Source organism: Entamoeba nuttalli (assembly GCF_000257125.1).
Source record: "Entamoeba nuttalli P19 unplaced genomic scaffold asmbl_6633, whole genome shotgun sequence".
In the NCBI taxonomy this organism is placed as follows: domain Eukaryota; phylum Evosea; order Mastigamoebida; family Endamoebidae; genus Entamoeba; species Entamoeba nuttalli.
Genome location: NW_008578183.1, coordinates 1 through 24,535, shown reverse-complemented (window position 1 = coordinate 24,535; position 24,535 = coordinate 1). Strand labels below are relative to the sequence as shown.

General features: G+C 27.1%; 12 protein-coding genes across 12 annotated transcripts; 6 read left to right on the top strand and 6 right to left on the bottom strand.

The window, feature by feature from the left end:
- Nucleotides 1–402: 402 nt before the first annotated feature.
- ENU1_157690 (protein kinase domain containing protein) lies at nt 403–3,615 on the top strand (the record flags this gene model as incomplete). The annotated part of the gene is made up of 1 exon (XM_008860773.1): nt 403–3,615. One exon carries the CDS (start codon nt 403–405, stop codon nt 3,613–3,615), a length of 3,213 nt encoding a protein of 1,070 aa, XP_008858995.1.
- A 535-nt stretch (nt 3,616–4,150) lies between these two features.
- Nucleotides 4,151–5,809, bottom strand: ENU1_157680 (phospholipase B, putative; the record flags this gene model as incomplete). Its single annotated transcript, XM_008860772.1, has 1 exon — nt 4,151–5,809. One exon carries the CDS (start codon nt 5,807–5,809, stop codon nt 4,151–4,153), a length of 1,659 nt encoding a protein of 552 aa, XP_008858994.1.
- Nucleotides 5,810–6,299: 490 nt separating this feature from the next.
- On the top strand, nt 6,300–7,979 carry ENU1_157670 (hypothetical protein; the record flags this gene model as incomplete). The annotated part of the gene is made up of 1 exon (XM_008860771.1): nt 6,300–7,979. One exon carries the CDS (start codon nt 6,300–6,302, stop codon nt 7,977–7,979), a length of 1,680 nt encoding a protein of 559 aa, XP_008858993.1.
- A 124-nt stretch (nt 7,980–8,103) lies between these two features.
- ENU1_157660 (fibrillarin protein) lies at nt 8,104–9,009 on the bottom strand (the record flags this gene model as incomplete). Its single annotated transcript, XM_008860770.1, has 1 exon — nt 8,104–9,009. One exon carries the CDS (start codon nt 9,007–9,009, stop codon nt 8,104–8,106), a length of 906 nt encoding a protein of 301 aa, XP_008858992.1.
- Nucleotides 9,010–9,563: 554 nt separating this feature from the next.
- Nucleotides 9,564–11,243, top strand: ENU1_157650 (tetratricopeptide repeat-containing protein; the record flags this gene model as incomplete). The annotated part of the gene is made up of 1 exon (XM_008860769.1): nt 9,564–11,243. The coding sequence occupies one exon, from the start codon at nt 9,564–9,566 to the stop codon at nt 11,241–11,243; it is 1,680 nt and encodes a 559-aa protein (XP_008858991.1).
- A 92-nt stretch (nt 11,244–11,335) lies between these two features.
- On the top strand, nt 11,336–12,454 carry ENU1_157640 (methyltransferase, putative; the record flags this gene model as incomplete). The annotated part of the gene is made up of 1 exon (XM_008860768.1): nt 11,336–12,454. The coding sequence occupies one exon, from the start codon at nt 11,336–11,338 to the stop codon at nt 12,452–12,454; it is 1,119 nt and encodes a 372-aa protein (XP_008858990.1).
- Nucleotides 12,455–12,499: 45 nt separating this feature from the next.
- ENU1_157630 (DNA replication licensing factor, putative) lies at nt 12,500–14,548 on the bottom strand (the record flags this gene model as incomplete). Its single annotated transcript, XM_008860767.1, has 1 exon — nt 12,500–14,548. One exon carries the CDS (start codon nt 14,546–14,548, stop codon nt 12,500–12,502), a length of 2,049 nt encoding a protein of 682 aa, XP_008858989.1.
- A 541-nt stretch (nt 14,549–15,089) lies between these two features.
- Nucleotides 15,090–17,222, bottom strand: ENU1_157620 (oligosaccharyl transferase, putative; the record flags this gene model as incomplete). Its single annotated transcript, XM_008860766.1, has 1 exon — nt 15,090–17,222. The coding sequence occupies one exon, from the start codon at nt 17,220–17,222 to the stop codon at nt 15,090–15,092; it is 2,133 nt and encodes a 710-aa protein (XP_008858988.1).
- Nucleotides 17,223–17,431: 209 nt separating this feature from the next.
- On the top strand, nt 17,432–19,051 carry ENU1_157610 (hypothetical protein; the record flags this gene model as incomplete). Its single annotated transcript, XM_008860765.1, has 1 exon — nt 17,432–19,051. The coding sequence occupies one exon, from the start codon at nt 17,432–17,434 to the stop codon at nt 19,049–19,051; it is 1,620 nt and encodes a 539-aa protein (XP_008858987.1).
- Nucleotides 19,052–20,487: 1,436 nt separating this feature from the next.
- ENU1_157600 (vacuolar sorting protein-associating protein 4A (VPS4), putative) lies at nt 20,488–21,747 on the bottom strand (the record flags this gene model as incomplete). Its single annotated transcript, XM_008860764.1, has 1 exon — nt 20,488–21,747. The coding sequence occupies one exon, from the start codon at nt 21,745–21,747 to the stop codon at nt 20,488–20,490; it is 1,260 nt and encodes a 419-aa protein (XP_008858986.1).
- A 128-nt stretch (nt 21,748–21,875) lies between these two features.
- Nucleotides 21,876–22,436, bottom strand: ENU1_157590 (guanylate kinase; the record flags this gene model as incomplete). Its single annotated transcript, XM_008860763.1, has 1 exon — nt 21,876–22,436. One exon carries the CDS (start codon nt 22,434–22,436, stop codon nt 21,876–21,878), a length of 561 nt encoding a protein of 186 aa, XP_008858985.1.
- Nucleotides 22,437–22,941: 505 nt separating this feature from the next.
- On the top strand, nt 22,942–23,638 carry ENU1_157580 (Rab family GTPase; the record flags this gene model as incomplete). The annotated part of the gene is made up of 2 exons (XM_008860762.1): nt 22,942–23,067; nt 23,174–23,638. 2 exons carry the CDS (start codon nt 22,942–22,944, stop codon nt 23,636–23,638), a joined length of 591 nt encoding a protein of 196 aa, XP_008858984.1.
- Between the last annotated feature and the right edge of the window lie 897 nt (nt 23,639–24,535).

Sequence of the window (24,535 nt, the reverse complement as noted above, 5' to 3'; positions counted from 1 at the left end):
AAAAATTATAAATTTTTTTTTTCAATAAAATTTTGTATATTTTTACTTCACTAAAACTTATGGGATTTTATTTTCTTTTTAAAGGAAATAATCGGTGACAATATCCAACTTGAATGTTTTATAAATAATTCAATTACTACTCCCTTTGTGAAAATTTCTCAAGATGGTTGTTAAAATAAAAGATAAGTAAAATTACAAAGAGGTGGAACCACCTCACTAAATCCATAATTTTAAAAAAGAGAAACAATTCATAATCAACAAGAAATATTCTATAAATCAATATTTCTTAATATTTTTTATTTGAAACTATTAAGTAATAATAAAATAAATATAATACTTCTTTTCTACTTCTTGAAACTGTTAAGAACTTAAACTTGGAAAATAAGACTTATTTTATCCTCAATGACTCTTTATACACTGTTCTTATTTATTTATTTTTGTTATTCATTTGAATGTTCTCCAGGTTGTATTGGGGGTTGTGAAGCTGATAATACTTGTAGAGGAGGATGTTCAGAAAATTATTTTAACGACACATCATGTTTATATTGTAAATGGGTTGATGTTACTGATGATATTAATGAAGCATTTATTCCAAATGGTTCTTATTGTATGAAGACAACAAACATTATCGTTAAACCAACTTGGCTTCCTGAACAAAAAGATTTAGAAGATATTACAACAGAAAAAATTGTCACTTTTACAATTAATGAAAATTCTAATGCTGATTCTAGTTTTTGTTATTATAGACAAAAGTATAGACTTGGCAAATGGTTTAGGTTAGATATGAAGGATATTCATACTGACGCATTATCTATTTCTATTACTAAAAATCCTGAGTCAAGTGCTTTTCTTTCTATTGATGTAACTAATTCTCAACGTGATGCTTACACTGGAAATTGCCTTGCACATGCTTCATTAAATGAAACAAAGTTTGAAACAAATATGTTAGTTCCAGTTTTAAATCCAATTTACTCTGCTGATTCAAAGAAAGATGAGAACTTTTATTATATATTTGTTAATGTTAAGGAATTCAAAGTTGTTACTGTTTCATTAACAATTAAACCAGTTAATGGAAAGACAGGTGTTTCTAAATTTAATTTAACTCAAGAAGTAGCTGATTCATTGGCAAAAGATTTGTCTAAGAGTATGTATGTTCATTTTTCATTAGAACAAGATGGTATTATTTGTTATCCAGTATGTATTCCAAATATTATAATGAAAGTTATCCTCTTTGAAGTTGAATTTAATGGAGATTATTCTATTCTTATAGACACTAGAGGAGCTGATCGTGTTAATTATGTTCAAGAGTTTGAATATGAAGTTAATGAGTCAGGGTATAAGTCAAGTAAATGCCTTAATATTTGGAGTGGAAAACCTCATGGGGTATTTGCTGATGAAGAACCAAATGGAGTTTCTGTACGTATTGAAGGTAAAGCTAATACAAGAAGATATTTTGGTATTATGTCTGAAGAACAAAGAGCTAATTTAAATGCAGAAGTTAGAGCTATTTGTCCAAAAAATTGTAATTCTGACAGTGGAAATGGAGATTGTCTTCCACAAGAAAAGAAGTGTTTATGTGCGAATGGTTTTGGAGGAGATGATTGTCATAAATTATGTTATTATAATGGGAAATGGCAAGTTAATGACTATAGTTCACTTTGCTATTTTAATACTTCTCATTGTGACCAATTCTGTAAATGTGAACCAGGATATTCTTTAGTTAATAATTATTGTGTAAGTAATGAATGTAAAAATGGAAACCTTGGTAGTGGTGATGAATGTATTCAGAATAGTGAAGGATGTTTAACAAATTGTATGTGTGATAGTAGTAGTGGATGGAAAATAAGTAAACAAAAAGGAAAATGTGTAAATGTACTTTGTGGAAATGGAATTATTGATGATCTTTATATGAAAGGTAAATTTTTAAGAAAAGAAGATTGTGATAATGGAACTAATTGTAATTCATTTTGTCATTGTTTGGATGGACATAGTCCTGACCCAAATGACCCAATGTCATGTATAAATAATAATATTTCTGGAGGTGCTATTGCTGGAATTGTTATAGGAGGAGCAGTTGGATTGATATTAATTCTTATCTTCTTTATTGTATTATTAATCTTTGTCCTTAGATATAAAAAAGTTGATATCAATATTTATAAAATACAACAACCAACTTATTATTATTATATCCATGGATCAACTAGTGCTCCACCATCAAAGACTGCTCGTTATATGATAGATCCTATTGATTTAGACTATGGAAATGATACAACTGCAACTGCTATTATGGACACTCGATTTGAAAGAATGGAAGTTAATAATTATTCAAGAAATAAATGGTTGATGATTATTTTCCATACACCAAATAATCCAAAATATGTTTTTTATTTTGAACCTCAAGTATTATTTATAAGACCACATTCTACACCAAAATTACTTACAAGTTATATGACACTCCATTGTACTACAAAAATTAGAGATATGAAAATTCCTTATACTATTTGGTTTAGTAAGTCTAAATCAACATTAGAATCTATTGCTAATCTTTTGAAAGATAAGAGCTTTGAAACATGGACTCCAGAAGACCAAGTCCAAATGGATAAACTTTGTAAAAATGTTAGAAGACATTGTCATTATCAGATTACTATTAAAACCGATGCTGCATCATCTACTCATATTGATATGGATGAATTAAATATGTCAGAAAAACCAATTGCTGAAGGAGCAATGGGTAAAGTGTATATTGGAAGTTATCGTAGTGTCCCAGTTGCAGTAAAACAATTTAGATGGGAAAGTCTTAATGATGAAGAAATGGCTGAATTAAAACAAGAGGTTATAGCGGAATGTGAAATAATGAGTAAATTAAGAAATCCATTTATTGCAAATTATATGGGATCAGTTACGTATATACCACAAGTGTCTATGATTATTCAATATTTTGTTTTAGGATCATTAGGAGAATATTTAAGAAAAGAAAAAGAAGATTATGTCAAATTACCATATAAATTAAAAGTTAGAATGTTATTTGATACTGCAAGAGGAATGCAATTTTTACATGAAAATAGAATTATGCATTTAGATCTTAAACCTGATAATCTTTTAGTTAATTCTTTATATACTGATTCTGCTTGTTGTATTAAAATTACAGACTTTGGTACTTCTAGATTTACTAAGAAAAATAATAAAAACTCAGAAGATAAAGGTCTTGGTACTCCAATTTATGCTGCACCAGAAACATATCACGATGAATATACAAATGCAGGTGATGTTTATTCTTATGCCATCAGTGCTTGGGAATTGTTTTATCAAGAAGAACCTTATAAAGAATTTAAATCTTTGTTCGAAATTAAAGACTACGTTGAAAGTGGTAAAAGACTTGGTTTTGATGCATCTATTCCAATGTTATTGAAAGGACTTATTCAAGACTGTTGGAAACAAAACATTGGTGAACGACCTTCATTTGAACAAATTTGTAAAAGATTGGTTAAATTAGATGAAGACGCTATTAATCATCTTGAACTTGATAATGACGTTTCTGATGGAAGAATTGAAGAAATTATTAATAATAGAACTCAAAGAATGCAAGACCAATTGAATGAAATTAGTCATGACTAATCAATTAAAAATATTTGAGCTTTATTCATAAATCTTTTTTAAATATTTTTGTTATTTCTTTTTAATAATAAAAACAATAGAATAGAGAATAAAAGAACAATATATTTCCAGTCAAATAATGATAATTTATTACTAAAAGTAAAAGAAATGAATGAGAAAGGAGAAATGATTAAGAAATAAGAGATATTTATGAAACACTCTGAAACCAATAATGTACGTGTGATAAAATGAAGATAAAGAAAGGAAGAAATAAGTCAATTCAAACATTAAATAACAATAAAATGAAAATGAAAATAAGAAAATGAAAAATAATACACAACAAGAACAACAACAATTCCAAATAATAAAATAACAATATAATGAAGAAAATTATATTGAAAGAAATAGAGAAAGAAAAAGTATTGATAAGAAACAATATTGAATATAAAAATTCCAACAATGAAAAATAAAGAAATAAAGAATAAGAAGAAATGAATATTAAAAAACAAGAAATAAAAATAAAACAAAATTATTTAAAAAAAATTGGATTTTCATGTTATTTTGGAATAAATTCTTCCCAATCGAAATTCCAAACCTTTAAAACTCCTTTGTCTGGAACAAACCATCCTTGTTTTTCATAAACTTCTAAATCGAGATATGGTTGGTTGTCATGAGTTGGTCCAGCTTGGACATGGAATTGAAGAGTTTCAAATCCACTTTTATCACAAATCTTGGCATCCATTTGACCAAATGGTAATGGTTTTAATTCACTTGGTCTTAAGTCATAACGAGCAGCAATTGTAGCTCCTGGGTCTTGAAGTTCAGTAGTTGGGTCTTTTGATAATGGTTCATTTTTGTAGTCATTATATTTCATCATTTTTTTCATATCATTCATATTCATTACTTTTGGTGCATATTTTTCAAAGATTTTTGCTCTACAACATTCTGTTGGAGAGTTCCAGAATGCTTTGTTACCTTGGGCATTAGCAGTAGTATTACTCATGTCAATAGTTTCTTGAATTTCAGGTACATTAAATGAACCAAAATAACCAGTAGATTCTAATGAAGTAGAGAAGTCTTTATAGAATACGTAACCAGGGATTTGTTCACTAACAGTTAAAGTTCCTTCTGGAATACCAGATTCAACACTATTAAACAATTTATAATCAACAACAATCCATTGGTTATTATATGTTCCTGAATTTTGTTTTTCAAAAATATCATGGAATTCTTTACCATTCTTAGAGGCTCTAACTGCAAGAACAATTCTAATCCAATCAAGAAGTGTATTTGAATGAATATATTGATTTAATGTAGTATTGAAATTAGTGAAAGTAGTTTCAATAATAGCAAGATCATTAGAAGTCATATAAAAGTCATCAAATGAAAAAACAAATCCTGGATATGATGAGAAAGATACTTTCTTTGCTGATAAATATTCATTATTTAAGTTAATGTCAAAATGTTTCATTACACGATTCATTGCACCATACATAAACCATGCAACTTGTGATACATAAATGTCATGACTTTCTTTAACATATCTAATTAAACCTGAACATTTAGTTCTTAATTTCCAATTTAAGTGCCAATCAATATCATTATTAGCGTATTTAATAAACCATTTTGGACGTTCTATTCCATTAACTTCATCATCAGCAGGAAGTACTGCTGTAAGATCTAAAAGATCCCCAAATGATTCATAGAAGAACATATCATAAAAAGTCATACTTTCTGATGCCTTAACAGCAAAATTATGACCAGCTGTAACACCACGAACTTGTTCCATAATTAAATCAACAGAAACCCAATATTGATCTTCAGGATTAGCCTTAATTTGAGTATTAATATAATCAATATTATCTTGTAAATATTTATATAATGACTTTGGATAATCTTTTGCTTTTCCTAAATAATGATCAAGATACCATGCATTCATATTCTCTTTATGGAAATTAATATTGTTTCCAGAAAAGAACCCATCTGCAAATCCAGTTGCAAACATTTGTTCTTTATCACTATATTTCTTATTTGTATGAACACTTAGTTCATTATATCCTTTTGCTTCTTTACTTGTTACATAAGTTGCAATTGCAACTGCTTCTGTATCAGAAACGTATTTGATAGTCCAGTCTTCTCCAACATGATACAATGAAATAGTAATTGATGAAGTAGTTGCTAGACTAAGAGATATAAATAAAAGAACAACCAACATTAACCATTTCAAGTTCGTTCTTTTAGAATTTTCATTATTCTTTTCTTTTTCCTTTTTAAAGATCTAAGAACTATTTAATCATATCCCAAAAAATCTATGGATATTCAAATTAAATAACATAATTTCAATTCCAAAACATCAAATAGTAAACTAAATTAAGAGAAGATTTAAAATGAAAAATGGAATTATAAGAAACTGTAAAAATAGCAATTACTCATTAATAAAACTTTTAACTCATTAATAACTAAACCCAATGTTATCTTTATAAAAAATAACATATTAATAAATATTAAATAAAACTTTTATTTCTGATAAAACAAAAAATAAAATTTCAAGAAATAGTTTATTATTATATTTTGTTTTTAAAACAACAGATGATTATTGGTATTATCAAATCTTAATACATTTTTATAATTTTTGAATTACTAAAATAATTTCTTTTCGTTTTTTTTTTGAACTTTTCAGAAAAGATCTTAAAAAATAAAACTAAATGGCTCCATTAGAAAAGGTTTATTTAGCAAATGTACTTATCTTTGTTGATTCATTGGAAACAGTTTATAAATTAATGATGGTTAATTCTAAATGTTGTGATGCTGTAGAAATATTAAGAATAAATCCATTATTTTCAATTAAACCACCAATAGGACCAAAAGACTTTATTTATTTTGAAAAGGAGTTTCAAAAGGAATTGAATTTATTTCCAAACATCGAAACATTACAACTCCCACGTAAATTGTTAAAATCACATTTTCCTATTCCTCAAGGAGTTAAACGTATTATTTTAGTTCAACCAATTTCATCTGATAGAGAAATAGAAGCTATTGAAACAATAAAAGATAAAGTTGTTGAACTTACTATTCGTAGTATAACTAACCCAATTGACTTAAGTGAATTTAAACAATTAAGATGTGTTCGATTATTCCTTCAAAAACAAGGTAAGGTTAGTGATTTTTTTAAAAATAAACAAAAGAGAGTCGATTTTGTTCATATTACAATGTTATCAACAATAGACTTTGATTTTCTTCAGAATTCAAATAAGTACAACTTTGGTAAGACAGTTGTTCATTTATTTAACAAAGAATATTTAGTTAAGGTTGTTCAAATACCAAAAGTATTTGATCGTGTTACAGTATGTTTTAATTATTGGTATAGTGGAATAGATTCAAGGATTGTTGTACTACATATTGGAGATTCGCGTATTGGAGTATTAATTAATAACAAAGTTGATCAATTCTTCATCAACCAATACTATCCTTCTAAAATTAATATTATTGATGGTGATTTAACAAATACAAATCAATTTGTTATGGATTTTTCACAATGTCGTTCAGTTGTATCCTTACATTCTACTGCTGAATGTTATTTCATCCCACCAACAGGACTTCTTTCTTTGAAATCACAACAAATATTTCCACAATTAATCCATCTAAAAAGATTACATCTATATTCATTTTCAAGTGATATCATATTGCCAACAACAATTACTAAACTAGTCTTAAATAAGACTAACGGTAAAGTAAAAAATTTTGGTCTTTGTAAAGTAAAACGATTTGGTGGTAAATATTGTGAAGTAGATGGTATTTATGAATGCACAACATTAACTTATTTAAGATTACAAGGAACAACATTTACACAACCACTTACTCGATTAACTCATTTACATGAAATGTCTATCAAGTGCATTGGAATAACTCCATCGTTAGATAATTTTTACCCGTCTTCTCTTCAAACATTAAAATGTACAGTTAAACATATACCAAAATTTTGTGGTGTTTCTTCTTTAACTATAAGATCTTTTATTTCATCAGTAACATCATTAGATCTTTCTTTATATTCAAATCTTCATTATCTTAATCTCAAACAACTTCCATTCAATTCAATCACTCTTCCTCTTAATCTCCAGATTCTTGAACTTTTTTCAGTAGTATTTAAAGGAAGGTTAGACCTTTCACAATACTCATCTATTCTCTCTCTTTCAGTATATAACACTAATTCGTTAAAATTTGAACTAATTCTTCCACCATCCTTACAAAAGCTCTTTATCTTCTCCTCTAAATTTACAATCCCTAATCTCAATGACATTCCTTTGAAAGAATGTTCATTAAATTATTCTCCACTTTTTGATAGTACACCAATAAATAAAAGTGCTCGTATTGTGATTATTAATTGATATATATTTAATTGTTTTTATTACTTATTTTTCTCTATCATTTATTTCATAGAATTAATCAAACAAAAATTTCAAAGCAAACAATTAAAAAAGAAAAAGACCTATTTGAAAAAGTTTCAATCAATCATTTCTTAATATTATCATATCTAGCAATGACAGTAGCATGATTTCTTTCAAATGGTTCAAGTGAAACTTGTTCAAGTGGTTTAAATCCAAGTTTTCTTAACTCATCAACTTCATTAGCGAAAACAACATCAGATGGTGCAGTGGAATCAATACAATTAGCTTTGATTGATTCAATAATTAATCCACCTTTTTTCAAGAAATATTTAGCATTAAGTCCAATAATTTGAGCTTGATTTGGTTGAGCAACATCAGCAAAGATAACATCAACCATATCAACTAACATTCTATATTTTAATGGATAACGAGCATCTTCTATAATTGGAACAATGTTTTGTCTCTTCTTTGCAACACCAATAAGATCTCTTCCTGGTCTAAAGGCAAATTCAACAGCATAAACAGTACCTTTATCTCCAACAATATCTGATACATGAGAAACAGTTGTTCCTGATGCAGCTCCAATGTACAATACTTTAGCACCAGGGCAAATAGTCATATTATCAACTCCTTTCAAAATTGTGCATCCAAGTTTTGATCTATATGGATTCCATACTCTATATTCAATCTTGTTTCCTTCAGCATCTTCTTTAGCAATTCTCTTTTCACCATAAACTGATTCTCCTGGAACTCTGTTAATTGTTAATAATTGTTCTTCTTTACCTGATGCAATATAAATACCTGGGAATTTTGAATGTTCTCTAATTTGAACTCCTCCTTTAGATCCAATTCCTCCACGTCCTTTTGCTCCTCCTTTTGCTCCTCCACGTCCACCTCTTGGTGCACCTCTTCCTGCACTTCTTGGACCTTTATTATCACCACCAAATCCTCCTCTTCCATTGGATCCTCCACGTCCACCTCTTGGAGCTCCTCCACGTCCAGTATTTCTTCCTCTTCCTCTTCCACTCATTTTAGGGTAATGTTTATTTAGATTTCTATCTCCCTTTTATTTTTCTTCTTAAAACCTAAATAGTTTTTTTATTATTAAATATAGAATTTGTTTTTTAATTAAGGGTTTAAAAAATTAAACAATAATACTGTTTGTTCAACACACATCATTTGATAACCTCTTCTTATTTAAAAACATTATGTATCTCTATTTGTTATGTTATATTCATTGATTGTATTATTTTTATTATGTCTTAGTCTTTGTGTATTTTCTTTCTCAATACAAAAATATTATTTTTACTAACAAAAAAAGAGAAGTAACAAAAGAGTAAATATTTGAGAAAGAAAGATACAGGTTCCTCATAATAATAAGAGTACAAATAAGTAGTTCTTATTATTAGAACTGGAAGAGACTAAAGTGAACTTCCATGCTCATACAGTCATCGGTGCCTTTTTCTTTCTTTTCAAATATTATATTAATCCTCTCATATATAAAAAATATAAATTTTTAGTGACTATATATTTTTAGATTATATCTTTTAAATTTCAAAAGAACTTAATAAATTTAAAAAGAAAATGAGTAACGAAGAGCAAATTCCTGATAACTGGAATCAGCGAATTCAGATTGAACCAAAGATTTTATTAAATGAGATTAGATCAATAATAACATCTCCAGATTTTAGTAAAAAAACCGAACAGTATAAGTTAAATGTTTTATTTTTCCATTGTAAATTATTAGCATTCCATATATCTGAAGACTCATACGAAGTAATGAAAAAACCGAATGAAACTAATTGTTACTGCCCGAGAAATAAAACAGAAGAAATTCTTCTTACATTAAATCTTATTGAAGTGATTGTTGGAAAAGATGTATCTAAATTAGCTAAAACCCCTTATTTTGTTTTCTCAATTATCGCATACCAACATGCTCATTTAGAAACTTTGTTAATAAGAATGTACGAACGAATGATTAGTGCTATGTCAGGAGAATATGATCGTTGGTTATCATTTGCTTATACAATGATCAACTCAAAATATGACTCTCATTCATTACCAATTATTTCTCATATTACCAGCCGTCCATCACCACCACCAATATCAAAAACATTACTATATCACACTTTATTAAATACCCAACAATCATCACAACTAATAAATTCTAAAGTCCCAAGTTTTTACCAAGGTATTGCTCATTCACAATTATCTGTTCTTAGAAATTCTTCTAATCACCAACAGCAAGCAATACAATTATTACTTCCTTTAATAGAAACATCTCCTATAGCCAGATTTCATATTTCATTATTATATGCGGATATTAGACAACCATTAATTGCACTAAAAGTGTTATTGCCTTTATTAAAAGTTCCTATGCCAGCTCTTAATGTATACAAATTAACTGTTTTATTATTAATTTCATTAAAGAAAATAGAAACAGCAAATTCTACATTGTCAGTAGCAATCAGAAAGTATCCAAACGATTTATTCTTACGGGTTTGTCAATTACGTATAAAGCCTGATTTAGATATGCTTGTTGACCTCTTTAAACGTTTCAATGAACAAGCTGAGACACATGAATGTGATGTTGCTCCAAGTATTTTTCCTTCAGTCGGAAGTGATGTCCTTTCGTCAACCAGAAGTTCTGCAAGAAGCACTGCTGGTGACCAAGCAAGCAGAGTATCTTCTTTAGCATTTGCTCAATCTAAATTAACATTTACTGAACGTGTATCTGTTTATAGTATCTTTGGAAGAAATGTTCCTGCTGCTTTATGGAAAGAGGCTGTTTTAGTGTTTAACGCTTTTAATATGAAAGAAGATATTAAGAAGTGCATCCAAGAAGGAGAAAAAGTTGCATGTTTAGAAGACTCAAATGATTTAGATAGGAGAATTGGATTAGAACCAGTTCTACCTTCAGAATTCCATATGATGAGAGCAGTGTTATGTGGAGAAACAATTCAAATTGATGAATTACAAAAAGCAAAAATTGAAGGAAGTTGTGATGCAGCATTTGCATTAGTGAAAGAGAAAAATAAGGAGAATCTTAATAATAATGATAAAGAATGTCTTATTATTGAAATTCAAAGCTATTTAAAACAAAAACCATTTGATCATAACGCATGGGAATTAATGGGTAATTTATACGAACAACTTGGAAACGAAAATAAGGCTTGTGATTGTTTTGAATTAGCAATTAAGTTAAAAGATACTGAGCCATTACTTCCATTTAGTTGTATTGAAAGAACTGCTATTTTAAATTGAAAACATTTTATTTTAATAAAAAACATTTTAGTTTTTTTGTTATAGGGTTTTTAATGTTTTTGAAAGAAAGAAAAGAGTCATTGAAAAAATAAATGGCACTTCAATACAAACAAGCCGCCAAAGTTATTGATAATGTATTAAAGAAGAAAGCAAGTATTAAAACATCTATATACCAAAATAATGAAATAAAAAATAAAAAGATTATTTTAGCAATTGTATCAAAAACATTAGCAAATATGGAAACCATTGAAAAACTTCTTTGTGACATCAAAGACTTTAGAACAATCAAACAAAAAACAATGTTAATGGTAATGTTAAATGATTATATTACTAATGGTAAAATTAGTGGAGGAGGGGCTATCAAATCAGTTATTTTAAAAAATAAAGAAAAAATACCTATTCTTGAGAAGAAACAAAAAGAGCAAGAAACATTTAAATACTACCGATTAAATACATTACGTACAAAAGTATTTCCATCAATTTCTAATAAGGTTGAACCTGATAAATTTATTCCAAATTTATATAAATTAACACCACCTCTTTCTTTACCAATTGACACTTTATTATCACAAGACAAACCAAGTTGTTTTCCTGCATTTATTTTAAATCCACCTGAAAATAGTATATGTATTGATGCATGTGCTGCACCAGGAAATAAAACAACTCATTTAGCAACAATTATGAATAACACAGGTATTATTTATGCATTTGATAAAGATATAAAACGAGCTGAATTATTAAGAACTACAGTAAAGAATTATCAAGCAACAAACATTGAAGTTATTTGTGGGGATTTTCTTCAAAGTGACATTGAAGATATTCGTTTTGAGAATGTTACTCATATTTTATGTGATCCATCATGTTCAGGGAGTGGTATTCTTGAGAGACAATTAACAAAAGAAAAAAGAGATCCTGCTCGATTAAGAATGTTAAGTTCATTTCAAACAAAAATTGTTTCTCATGCAATGAAATTTAAGAATGTCCAACGTATTACATATTCAACGTGCAGTGTTAATAATGAAGAAAATGAATGTGTTGTGAAAGCTGTATTAGATGAAAATCCATCATTTAGATTAGAACCAGCTTTTCCACAATGGCAAAGAAGAGGTATTGCTATTGATGATAGTTACCCATATGAAAATTGTATTCGAGTTGATCCACATGAAGATCATATGACTGGATTTTTTGTTGCTTTATTTGTAAGGAAATAATCAAAAATTGAATTTTTTTAATAACCATTTCTCTTACAGTTTCAATCATTTCCATTGTAATATATCATCTATAACATCTTCATTGTCATTTGTTGTACCTTGTTCTTCTTCATTCTTATCTTCAACAAATACAATTGATTGTTTTATCAAATTACTTGCTTCTTTAACATAATCATCTCTTACTTCTTTGTCCAAGTATAACCGAGCTAATGCTTCACTTAAACGAATCATAGACTCTAATTGCCTAACCGTCATACGGAATGGATTTGATTCTTTTCCTGTCATATCACTTTTACGTAAATCAGCAAATGTTTTTGCTAAAAGTTCTTTTGCTTCTTGTGTTAATTGGGGTGTAATTGTTTTGGCGTGTCGAATGTATAACTTCAGGTCATTACTAGAAACAGGAGGATGTAATGCAGCAGATTTAAATTGATGGACACTAACAATATGCTCTGCAATTCTTCTATCACTTTCTTCATTTGGTTCATCTAACACAACAAAGAATAAATCAAAACGAGACATTAATGCATCTCCAATATTTAAATTTGATTTTAACGATCTGTTAGAATCATATCTCCCTTTTAATGGATTTGCTGCTGCAAGAACAGCAGCACGAGCATTAAGTGTAGCATGTAAACCTCCTTTTGCAATTGAAATTGTTTGTTGTTCCATAGCTTCATGCAATGCAACTTGATTGAAATAATCCATTTTATCAAATTCATCAATACAACAAACTCCATTATCAGCCAACATCATTGCTCCAGCTTCAATGTTGAAATCACCTGTTTCTGGATCTTTTAATACCGCGGCTGTTAAACCAGCTGCACTACTTGCCTTTCCAGAAGTATATATACAACGAGGATGAATTGTAGACACACATTTTAAGAATTGAGACTTTGCAGTTGATGGATCTCCAATAACACAAATATTAATATCTCCTCTCAATGCAATTCCTTCTTTTGTTGTTTTATGAACACCACCAAATAATAATAATAAAATACCTTTTTTTATATTTTCATGTCCAAAAATATTTGGGGCAAATGAATTGATAAACATTTGAAAAACATCAGGATGTGAACTAATTTCTTTTACTTTTTCTAATTCTTCTTTTGTTAATGGTTTATCAATTTCGTTATTAACAGATTTTTCACTTTGTTGTATACAATTACAAATAAAAGATAGTTTATATACTAACTCTCTTACACCTAAATCATTTAATCCTTTAATTCCTTGTTCTAATTCTCCTGGTCGTTTTTTTTCTTTTTCTTGAACTGCGGTAACATTTCTACCAACTGAAAGTCTTGTTGTATCAGGTGCAGCAATTAATATTCCTATAAATGTACACGTTTGACCAGGTCGTACTTGTTCTACATTTTCTCCTCTTAAAATTACATCAATTGATCGAGGTAAGCAACCACTTGGAATTTCATTTGAACATTCTTGAACTTTAACCTTCTGCCAATCTGTAAATGTTGATTTGTCAAGAAGTAACTGGAATCGAGATGTATTTGTACAACCAGATCCTAAACAACGCATTGGTTGGGTATATTTAAATTGTTGAGGAATAGGTGGTGATTCCCATCCACAGTCTAAACATTTAAAAACACCTTCGATTAGTTCAGGACGAACTTCAGAAGAACGAGTAATTGTTCCATAAAAAGAGGTTAAACACCCTACAAGATTTGAATGAAGTTTTCTAACAGTAACTGAGTTAGGTAAATTATAAAATCCAATTGCATCAATAGTATCTTTTAACGGGAAAATACCATTTATTTGAAGATAGTATTTATTACCAATGCTTGCAGCAACAGCAACTAATACCTTTTCAAAACGATAGTATTGATTTTGAAGAGCACCAGATACATCTTCATCAAATTTTTGAAGGTCATTAAAATCAATAAATAGTGTTGTCCGTTCATTTTCAATTAGTAAATGAATTTCAGTTTCATATTTACTCATTTGATACTGTTTAATAAATTCATCAAACTTTTCAGAAACCAAATCTGCTATTTCATCACGTATCTTTGCTACTCCTTCATTAATCTCTGTTGGTGGAAGAACAGCTTGTTGAGCTTTCGGGTCAGTCTCTTCCATTATTCTATTTGTAGTTTTTCATTTTTTAAGTTTTTCTATGTTAATAAAAACATTTTTGTTTGATTGAATCTTGTTTTTAAAAACTTTATTTTGTCACATAATCAATTATTGTGTTATATAAAACATAATAAATGTGAAAATAAAAACAAATTTTATTTTAGAGGCTACAATTTAGTTAAACAATAGAAAAAAGAGTGAGGAAGAAGTTGTTAGAAAAAAGTTTTAACGACAAAAGGATTTACAACTAATAAAGTAGTTCTTTAATTAAAAAATAACGAAGAAACAAAGGACATTTGACGTTTTCATGACTTAATTCTTTTTGAAATAAACCTAGAGTTTTAAACAACCAAAGTCACAATATTAAGAAGTTCAAAATAGAGAGTTATGATAAGAAACAGATATTGTAGTAAAAGAAATTATCAATCCAAAGGAAGAGAATTTTGTATTAGTTTATTGAATTAATACAAAGAGATTGAATTACAGTTAAATGAAAGAAAAGAAATAAGTAAAAAAATATGTGAAATAAAAGAATCATTTGTAATTAATGGCGTAATGAATCTATATCATAAATTCTATTGTTATCTTTCTTTACTTTATAGATTCTTACCATCCAATGAACTGAGGTAAATACCTCTTCTAAATGGTCTAATTCGATGTCTTTATAACCGATTTCTTTATTTCTTACTCTATCAAATCCAGTTGGTTTATTTCTTTCTGTCATTAATTCACCAAATCGGTAATAACATAATTTGTACATTAAAGAGTTTTTCATCGTTGATGTAACATTTGCCCCAACTTCTAATTCATGACTTGTTTTAGAATAATAATCACTTTCTTTAATAGTTGGATCAATTGTTCCACCAATTCTAACCATCCAAAGGAATTTATTAATATCATCTCCACTAAATCCAATAACACCACCAAATATTACAAGAACATAATCAACATCAAGTTCTTTCAAAATTTTATAACTTTCTTTTTCTGATTTTGCAAATGCACCTCCAACAAGTGCAATATGTGAATTATTCCATGTATTGTTATCTACAATAGTAGTTCTATTGGCAACAGCAGCAAGTTGATATCCATAATCCCACCAACTCATAATTTTAGAGTCTTTAGGAGTATTTTGATTTAACCATCTATAAGAATCTCTCAGATCATCAAAAACTATAAAGGAATTATCTCCTGTAGGCACTTTCATTACAATTGATGGACTAGAATAACTTTCTCTTCCAACAAATAAACAATGATTAACATATGATAATAGACATAATGATAAAACCATAAAAATGAAAATTCCTACATTTTGCATTAAAGAATAATTAGAACTACTTGTTTGTTTCTTTTTACTTGATACTTTTTTAGTTTGTTCTTGACTTTCTTCTTTAAAAATCACTTTAACAACAGAACTATACATTTCACTAATACCAATAGATGCAACAATACAAGCACCAGTAGATAATATCAAAATTAAACGAGACATAACTCCAGAGAAATAAACTGTTGTCATTACAAATAAAATAGTGAAAATATTTTCATCTGTTATATTCTTTAACATAAAGTAAATTCCTAATGGAATAAAGAAGCAAACTATATGAAGATCAAAGAAAAATGTTCCCCATGACGTTGGTTGATGTTCTGAAACAGATGCAATAATTGGAATATGTTCTTTAGCATAAGTAGGATCAAGAAGAGCATAAAATCTACCAGTCCAAGGAGAAATCTTACCAGTAAGAGTTAACACTGTAATAATAAGAATACCAGTTATAATACTTGTCATAATACATTTAATATAAAATTTTTTAAATTGTTGTTCAGATAATTTTGATTTAATCCAGCTAAAGAAAACATATATTTGAATAAATATAAATACAAACATTGATGCCATATGTTCAGATGAACGAATAGGTTGGAGTCCAATAAAAGAAACTTGCATTGATAATAAAATACCAATAACATAAAATGTTGTATATGCAGTATATAATCTATTACTAAATCTTCCAAAGACTAATAATAAGAATGCATGTAATGGAATTAAGTTAATTATAAACACATAAGCACCCCATGAAAGTGCCATATAATAATATGCAAGTGCACATAAAGCTGCTTTAATTGGACTTCCACTTTTAACTGCTCGAATCCAAAGATAAAATGTTAATAATAAAGCAAAAATAGAAATGCATTCATTATCATAACTTCCTGCAACTGAACGACTGATATAACCGGGAATAATAGCAATTAATAATGCAGCAATTAATGCAGCTTTTTGTGAAGCAATTTCAGTAGTCATTCTATAACCTACAAGGACAGTAAGTCCAGAAAAAAATGGTCCCATAAATACACAAATCTCTTTTATATCAACTGATAAGTGTAAAAATTCAAGTACCCTAAAGAAAAATACTGAGGTATACATTAATCCAGGATAAACAGTAACACCTACAATACGTCCTAAAGGATACCAAGCAGTTTCATCAAACCAATTATTAAATGCATCTAATCCATTTGCTAATAAATATTTACTGGCTCGATAATTGAAATATGGATCAAATTCATGAATAACACTTTCATATCTTAATACAGAATAAAGTCTAATTAATACTGCGATAACTACACAAATAAGAACATACAATCCTCTCACAGCTGTTGACTGAAGAAATGATTTAACCATTTCCATTTGTCAAATCTACAACTATTTTTTTTTAAGTTTTTTTTCAGATTTTTATTTTTTTTATTTATTTATGTTATTATAAAATTAATTTTTTTAAAACATTTTCACATTCAATAATAAAGATAAAAACAATAAATTATTATACCATCACAATTGTTATTTAATAAAAAAATAAAAAAAAAAAGATGATAAGAATATGAAAATGATTATTTGATATGGTTATTTTAGAAGACGTATTTTTGAAGAATATTGTTTTATACTTACCTACTTTTCATGATATTTCAACTTTTATTCGTATTAATAAAAAGGCAAATCAAATAATTAAAACATTATTTATTAATCCATACTTTACATCATTAATAAATTGTGAAAGTGATATTAAATTATTAAAAATTTTATTTTATTTTCCTATGATACAAACAGTACAAGTTCAATATCATGATTTAGGTTATATAGAATCAACATTAAAAGGTATTGAACAAATTTTTATTCAATACCGAATTGATGATGACTTAAGTCAATTTAATGATATGACTTTTCTATATCCCCGTTTAATTAATTATAAAGGAGATATTAAAAAAATTCAAAATCAAATGGATAAACTTCAACGAATAACATTAATTAATAGCTCAACATGTGACTTAAAATATATTATTAACCATATATCATTTTTTCCTCATTTAAAACAAATAACAATTTGTCTGGATTATGGTAGTGATACTATTGATATAGAAAAATATATTAAACAATTAATAGAATTAAGTATTGATGTAAATATTAATTATGAATCAATTGAAGATTTTGAATTTATTGAATCTCTTAGAAATAAAGTTCCATCATCTGTAAAACATTTCTTTTATTCATTTTGTCCTTTTTCAGTTGTTGATTCTTCGATATTTGTTTTTTTGAATTCAATTTCTTCATACTTTTATGATAGTTATTTAACAGAAAATGCATCTTCCTTTCAACAATATTATTATCCAATGGATTATAAAGGATTTTTAATTGCTTCTTATTATCCTTTCAATTCTTTAACTTCCTTAACAATAAAAACACCTACTCCAACTATTCCTACTATTGGTTTATCTCCTTCTTTAATTGAACTTACTTTCCCATCAGATTTTATTACTCCAAACCTTCCAAACCTTTCAACATTAACTCATCTTCATTCATTATCATTAGGAATACTTAAAACACATTTAAAATTTCCATTATCACTTACATCATTAACAATAAGTCATTCAGAAACTTGTTTCGAATGTCCTTCTAATTTACAGGTATTAAACTTGTCTTCTTATACAAAAAATTTTAAAATAAATAAAACACTTCAAAGTCTTTCAATTAATAAGTTAAATAGTTCAATGAATATTCCACATACTTTACAAAATCTTTCAATTAAATGTATTGCAAATATAAGTTTATGTACTTCAATTACTTGTCTTAGTATTTTTATTGAAAAAGTTGTTGTTATTGATGACTTTTTTATAGAAATATTTGGTAAATATATATTTAGATATCCTGTCCCTCCTTTATTAAAACAATTGTCTATTTTGAATTGTAGACGTGTTGATGCAGTTACTTTACCTTCGTCTATTACTTCTCTAAATATTACAATGAATGCAGATAAACAAATACCAAAAGATATTCCAAAATTGTTAAAAATTCCAAAAACTATTCCAAAAGTTTCTATTTTATTTCAATTTGAAAATTTTCAAAGATATAATATTTTTCATAAAATTTTTGAAAATAATGCTCTTCAAGTTGTTAGAAATATTTATAGAACTATAAGTTCTATTTCACTTGAGAGATGTTCTTCTTGTGATTTGGAAGAGTAATTTGAATCTCATCAATAATTTGTAAATGGGTTTTCACTTCTTTTTTTAATTATTTTTTGTTTTTCTTTCTAATAAATTATTAGCCTTAAATGATAGCTATTAATTATTATCATTTCTATATATTTTTAAATTCATTCATACTTATGAAAATTTTAAGTTTAACCTTATTGTGTCTTTTTGTTTTTCATTCAATAAATACCGTTCAAGCTTTGTCTTTATTTTTCTTTTTTTTTTTATGAGAATTTAACTCTTTTTTTGAATTAAAAACGAAATAAATACATTTTTAATAATCCAAAAAGGTAATATTTTTATGTCTTAAATTTTTTATGATTCATATTTTTGTTTACAATTATTATCATCATATAAATGAAAAATTCATTAATTTTTAAATGAAATTGGAAGTATTAGTAGTAAGTGAATTATAACGATTAATTTATGAATAAAATAAAAAAATTTATTTGTTTTACTACTGAAATGCTTCTTTGTTTATACTCAATAACAGAGTCTAGTATTATGAATTAATAACTAGGTGATATATATAATTCCATTACTTGATTATTTGAAGTAATGATAAAGTTAAAACAAATAAATAGAGTTTAAAATAAAAATCTCTTGTAATTATATAAGTCTTTAAGAAGATGTTAAAACTTATTCATATTATTATTGTTATTCAATAATTTATTAATAATACTTAAATACAAAACAAAAAGGATATTCAACAAATTAAAATATACATAAATTATTTAATCATAAATTGAACTTCTATTCTATATATACAATAACAACAATTAAATATCATTATTAATATTAATGGAAGGTACTTAAAAAAGTTCTATAGAAAAATATTTAGAAAATAATTTATATAACTAAAAAGACTAATGAAATACTATTTTTTGATTCACATTAACATAATTCTCAGTACTTTCATTATATAAACCAATTGGAAGATTCTTATTTATTTAAAGAAAGTTCTTAGTTTTTTAAGTCATTTATCTTTATGAATCAACAAATAAAACAGTTAAACAAGGAGTTATTTGAAATTGAGAAGACGTTATTATCAATAATAATCATTACATAAATGTAATAGTAAATAAAACACACAAAAAAATAAATACAACTAAAAAAGAACTTAAAAATCAATCTGTATTACAATGAATGTAAAACTTATTGTAATGATTGTTTTATTATGCATAGCCTTTATTACCTCTTTAATCACAGGAATATTATTTGGACCAATTATAGGAGTATGTACATTTTTATCATTTGGAATATCAATAAGTATTTTATATCCATTTTGTTCAACATTCTTGAACAATGTAATTAATCCACGACCGCCAAAACATCAACACTAATTTATTATTTAACTAAATTTAAATTTTTGTATTTCCTAAATAAGAATCAAACGAAAGAAAAGACTGTAATCAATAATTCAAAAATTATCCATCTTGTCCAAATTGTTCAGCCCATTCACGATGTCTATTAACATCCTCTACAGAAATACTTGATCGTGAGTTTTTGATTGATTTCATAAAGTCCATCATTGTTACTGGTGGAACAACTAATTTACTTCCTTCAATTTGTTTCCAATTCATTTCCATAGCACCTTTATCTCCAGGACTACATGGTGTAACTAAATCATTTTGTATTTCTCCAGTGATTGGAGATGGTCCAGTTACATATTTAAAGTGAGTAGCAGCTTGTAACGTACGTACAGGTTGGTAAATAGCATCTTTACAAAGAGTAGCAATATCACTTCCAGAAAATAAATCAGTTTGTTCTCCAAGTATTTTAAAATCGTTGTCAGTTAATTGATTAGGTAATTTACCTAAATTCCATTTAATCATTTTAGCACGTGCTGATGCATCAGGAAGTCCAATATAAATCCTTTTTTCAAAACGTCTTCTAATAGCAGTATCCAATTGCCATGGAATATTTGTTGCTCCGAGCATTAATACCCCTTCCATAGAATTACCTACACCATTCATTTGAACTAAGAATTCAGTTTTAACACGTCTACTTGCTTCAGTCTCTCCATCTCCACGAGAACTACATAACGAATCAACTTCATCAACAAATATAATACTTGGCTTATTTTTTCTAGCTGTTTCAAATAATTCTTTAACCATTTTTTCTGATTCACCTAAATATTTACTAAGTAATGATGATGCAGAAACTGAATAAAATGTAGAATCAGCTTCAGTAGCAACTGCCTTTGCTAAAAATGACTTACCTGTACCAGGTGGTCCAAACAACAAAATCCCAGTCCATGGTTTTCTTTTATCAGTAAATAATTGTGGAAATTTAATAGGTAAAATAACTGCTTCTTGTAAAGCTTCTTTTGCTTTTTCTAAACCAATAACATCTTCCCAATGTACATTCGGTTTTTCTTTTAATACAGCATTCCCAACAGCATTACTACGAGCTTTATTTTCTGCGTCTTCTTCTTTATCTGGGTCATCTGATTTAACTCTTTCTCCACTTATCATTCTTTTTAAATATTCTGCCCGTTCAACATATTCTTTCACTCGTTTATTAATGATATTAACAACTTTTTCATTTTTTTCAGTTTTTTTATGTGCAACCAAACAGTCAATAGCCTTCTTATAATATTCTAATGCTTCTTTAGAATTTCCTTTTTCATCTTCCTCCATTGCTTTCTTAGAAAATTCCTTTCCTTTATCAAGTAACGATGTCATGTCTTAATTCTTTTTGTTTAACAGATCCGTTTCAATTTTCTAGTTTTCCATTCTATCTCTTATTCCTCACCTTTTCATTTAAACATCAAAAAAAAAAACATCTCAACCTTAAAATCATAGATTGTTATTTAAAACAAATTCTTTTCTATAAGTTCATCTATCTTACCATATCCTTCTGTGAATACATTATTCACAACTACTGCATCTGCTTCTTTTTCTCCTTCCATTTCAATAAGTGCATTCTTTAAACGAACTTGAACTTGTTCTTCTGTTTCTGTACCTCTTGAACGTAAACGTTGTTCTAAAATTTCCATTGAAGGAGGTGCAATAAACAAAAAGAATGCTGCAACTTTACCTCTAATTTGTCTACTTCCTTGAAGATCAATATCAAGAATTGCAATTTGATTATTATTAGCAATGCGTTCAATTTCCATTTTTGAAGTACCATAGAAGGCTGTATGAACATGGGCATGTTCAATAAATTTATCTTCTTCAATCATTTTCTTCATTTCTTCTTCTTCAATAAAGTAATAATCAACGCCATTTTGTTCTTTACCTCTTGGTTTTCTTGTTGTGTGTGAAATACTAAATGAAAATTTCCCAGGAAATTTTTCCATAAGGTGATGCATTATTGTTGATTTACCTGCTCCACTTGGACCAAAAAGAACAAGAACCTGATATTTACCCATTACCTGTTTTCTTTTTATTAATTTTAATCTTTTTTCAGTTCCTTTTTTTATAACAACATGACTCTTGCTTATGTTATTTTTTTTTTTTACTTTATTGTGAAGGTATGAATGACACAAAAGAAACAAAAATGTCTGATAGAAACACTTAACGAATTGTTGTTTTACATCCTATCAATTAATTTTTTCTCACTCATTTCATGAAATTTGGAAAGTTTCAAAATATATCTAAATAAAGAATAGTGTAGTCTTAAAATAAAGTGATTAATAAAAATTTACGATACATCACAATTAGAACTGAGTAATTAAACGTCATCTTTCGGGATTTAATTCTATTAAAAGAATATAAGAAGAAAAATAAAAACAAAAACAAGTATAAGACGAAAATACAAAAAAAAAATGATAAAATAATAAATTATTAATAAAATGATACAAAAAAAAGAAATAAAAAGGTAGAAATACCAAAAAAAAAATAAAGAAAGAACTTAAAAATATAGGTTTAATATAAATGGAAGTAGAACTTACATTGAAAATATGTATAGTTGGAGATGAAAAATGTGGTAAAACATCTCTTACCCGTAGGTTTATTGGAGAAGAATTTAAAGAAGAGGTTGAACCTTTTCCAGAGAATTTAGTTTGTTAAAATAACACTAATTATTATTTAATAAGGAAATAAGATAGATGATAATAGTTATTATTAACACGTTATAAAAAAGTAATTAGAAATTAATTTTGTTTAGATTACTAAAGATATTACTTATGAAGGTAAAAAAATTACATTAAATTTAATGGATCCATTAGATGATGGAACTGGAACTACTGCATCTTTTTATAACCATGCTAATTGTATTATTGCATTATTTGATCTTAGTAACAAAGACTCACTTCAAAATTGTAAAAATTGGTTATCATATGGTGATAGATATGTTGATAATGGTTATGTAAAAGGTGTTGTTGGAGTTAAGAGTGATCTTGAACGAGAAGTTACCAAAGAAGAAGCAGAAGAAGTTGCCAAAGGATTAAATTGTGAATATTTTGAAGTATCTAATAAAACAGGGGAAGGATGTACTGAAGTATATGATACTCTTTTAAAAGAATTATATGAGAAATTTATTGCACCAACTGATAAGGGTAATGATAAGAAAAGTCAGAAAAAAGGAGGTAAGAAAGAAAAGAGTGAAAAAAAGAAATGTGTTTTCCTTTAAAACAATTTTCTTTCATTATTTATTTTTCAAATCGTTTTTGTTCATTCATCGTTGTTTTTTACTTCAACTTAATAATTATTACAAGAAGGAGTTATTTATAATAATAGCGTTTGAGTGTATTTTTAATACTTCTTTTTTATTTCTTTTTTTTTGAAAATATTTATTTTTAAATTCAATAACCAAAATAATAATGTATTAAACAAACTTTATATTTTAATTATTGAATTATTATTATCATAATTATTTAAAATTATTTGCTGTAATAAAAAATAATTCAAAAAGTTATTATTACATGGAGTTTCAAAAAAGAAAAAAACATTTCTATTATTGTTATTGCTAGACTAGTTAAATACTGTGTCATCATAACATTATGGAATATCATCACTGTGAATAAAATAATGTGGTAACTAAGTATAGCAACATTAAACCAATCAATAAATAAATAGTAGTTAATTAAGTGCTATTACTTTTATTTTCTATCTTTCTTTGCTCATCAGAGATTAGTCAGATTCTGGTGTGTTAAGAGTGTTACTCATCAACTATTCAATTATTCTTTGGCTTTTCATTGTTGAGTATCATGACTTTATATTCATTCCTGTATTTCTTTTATATTAATACCTTTTCGAACACTATCAACTTAATTATTCCTCATTTAATTACCTATCTCATCGTTATTTTAATTTATTGTATATTAAAACTCATCATTCTTTCCTTTCTTATTTTATGATAAATGAATATATAATTATCACTGTAACGATAATATGACAACGAAAAAACAAATAATAAAAAGCAATTAATTAAGTGTTAATAGAAATAGCTTCTATTCTTCCTGCATCAGGGTAGAATAATCACATCAATGAGTCTTCGTCTTCAATCAGCTCTACGGAGTATGTTTGA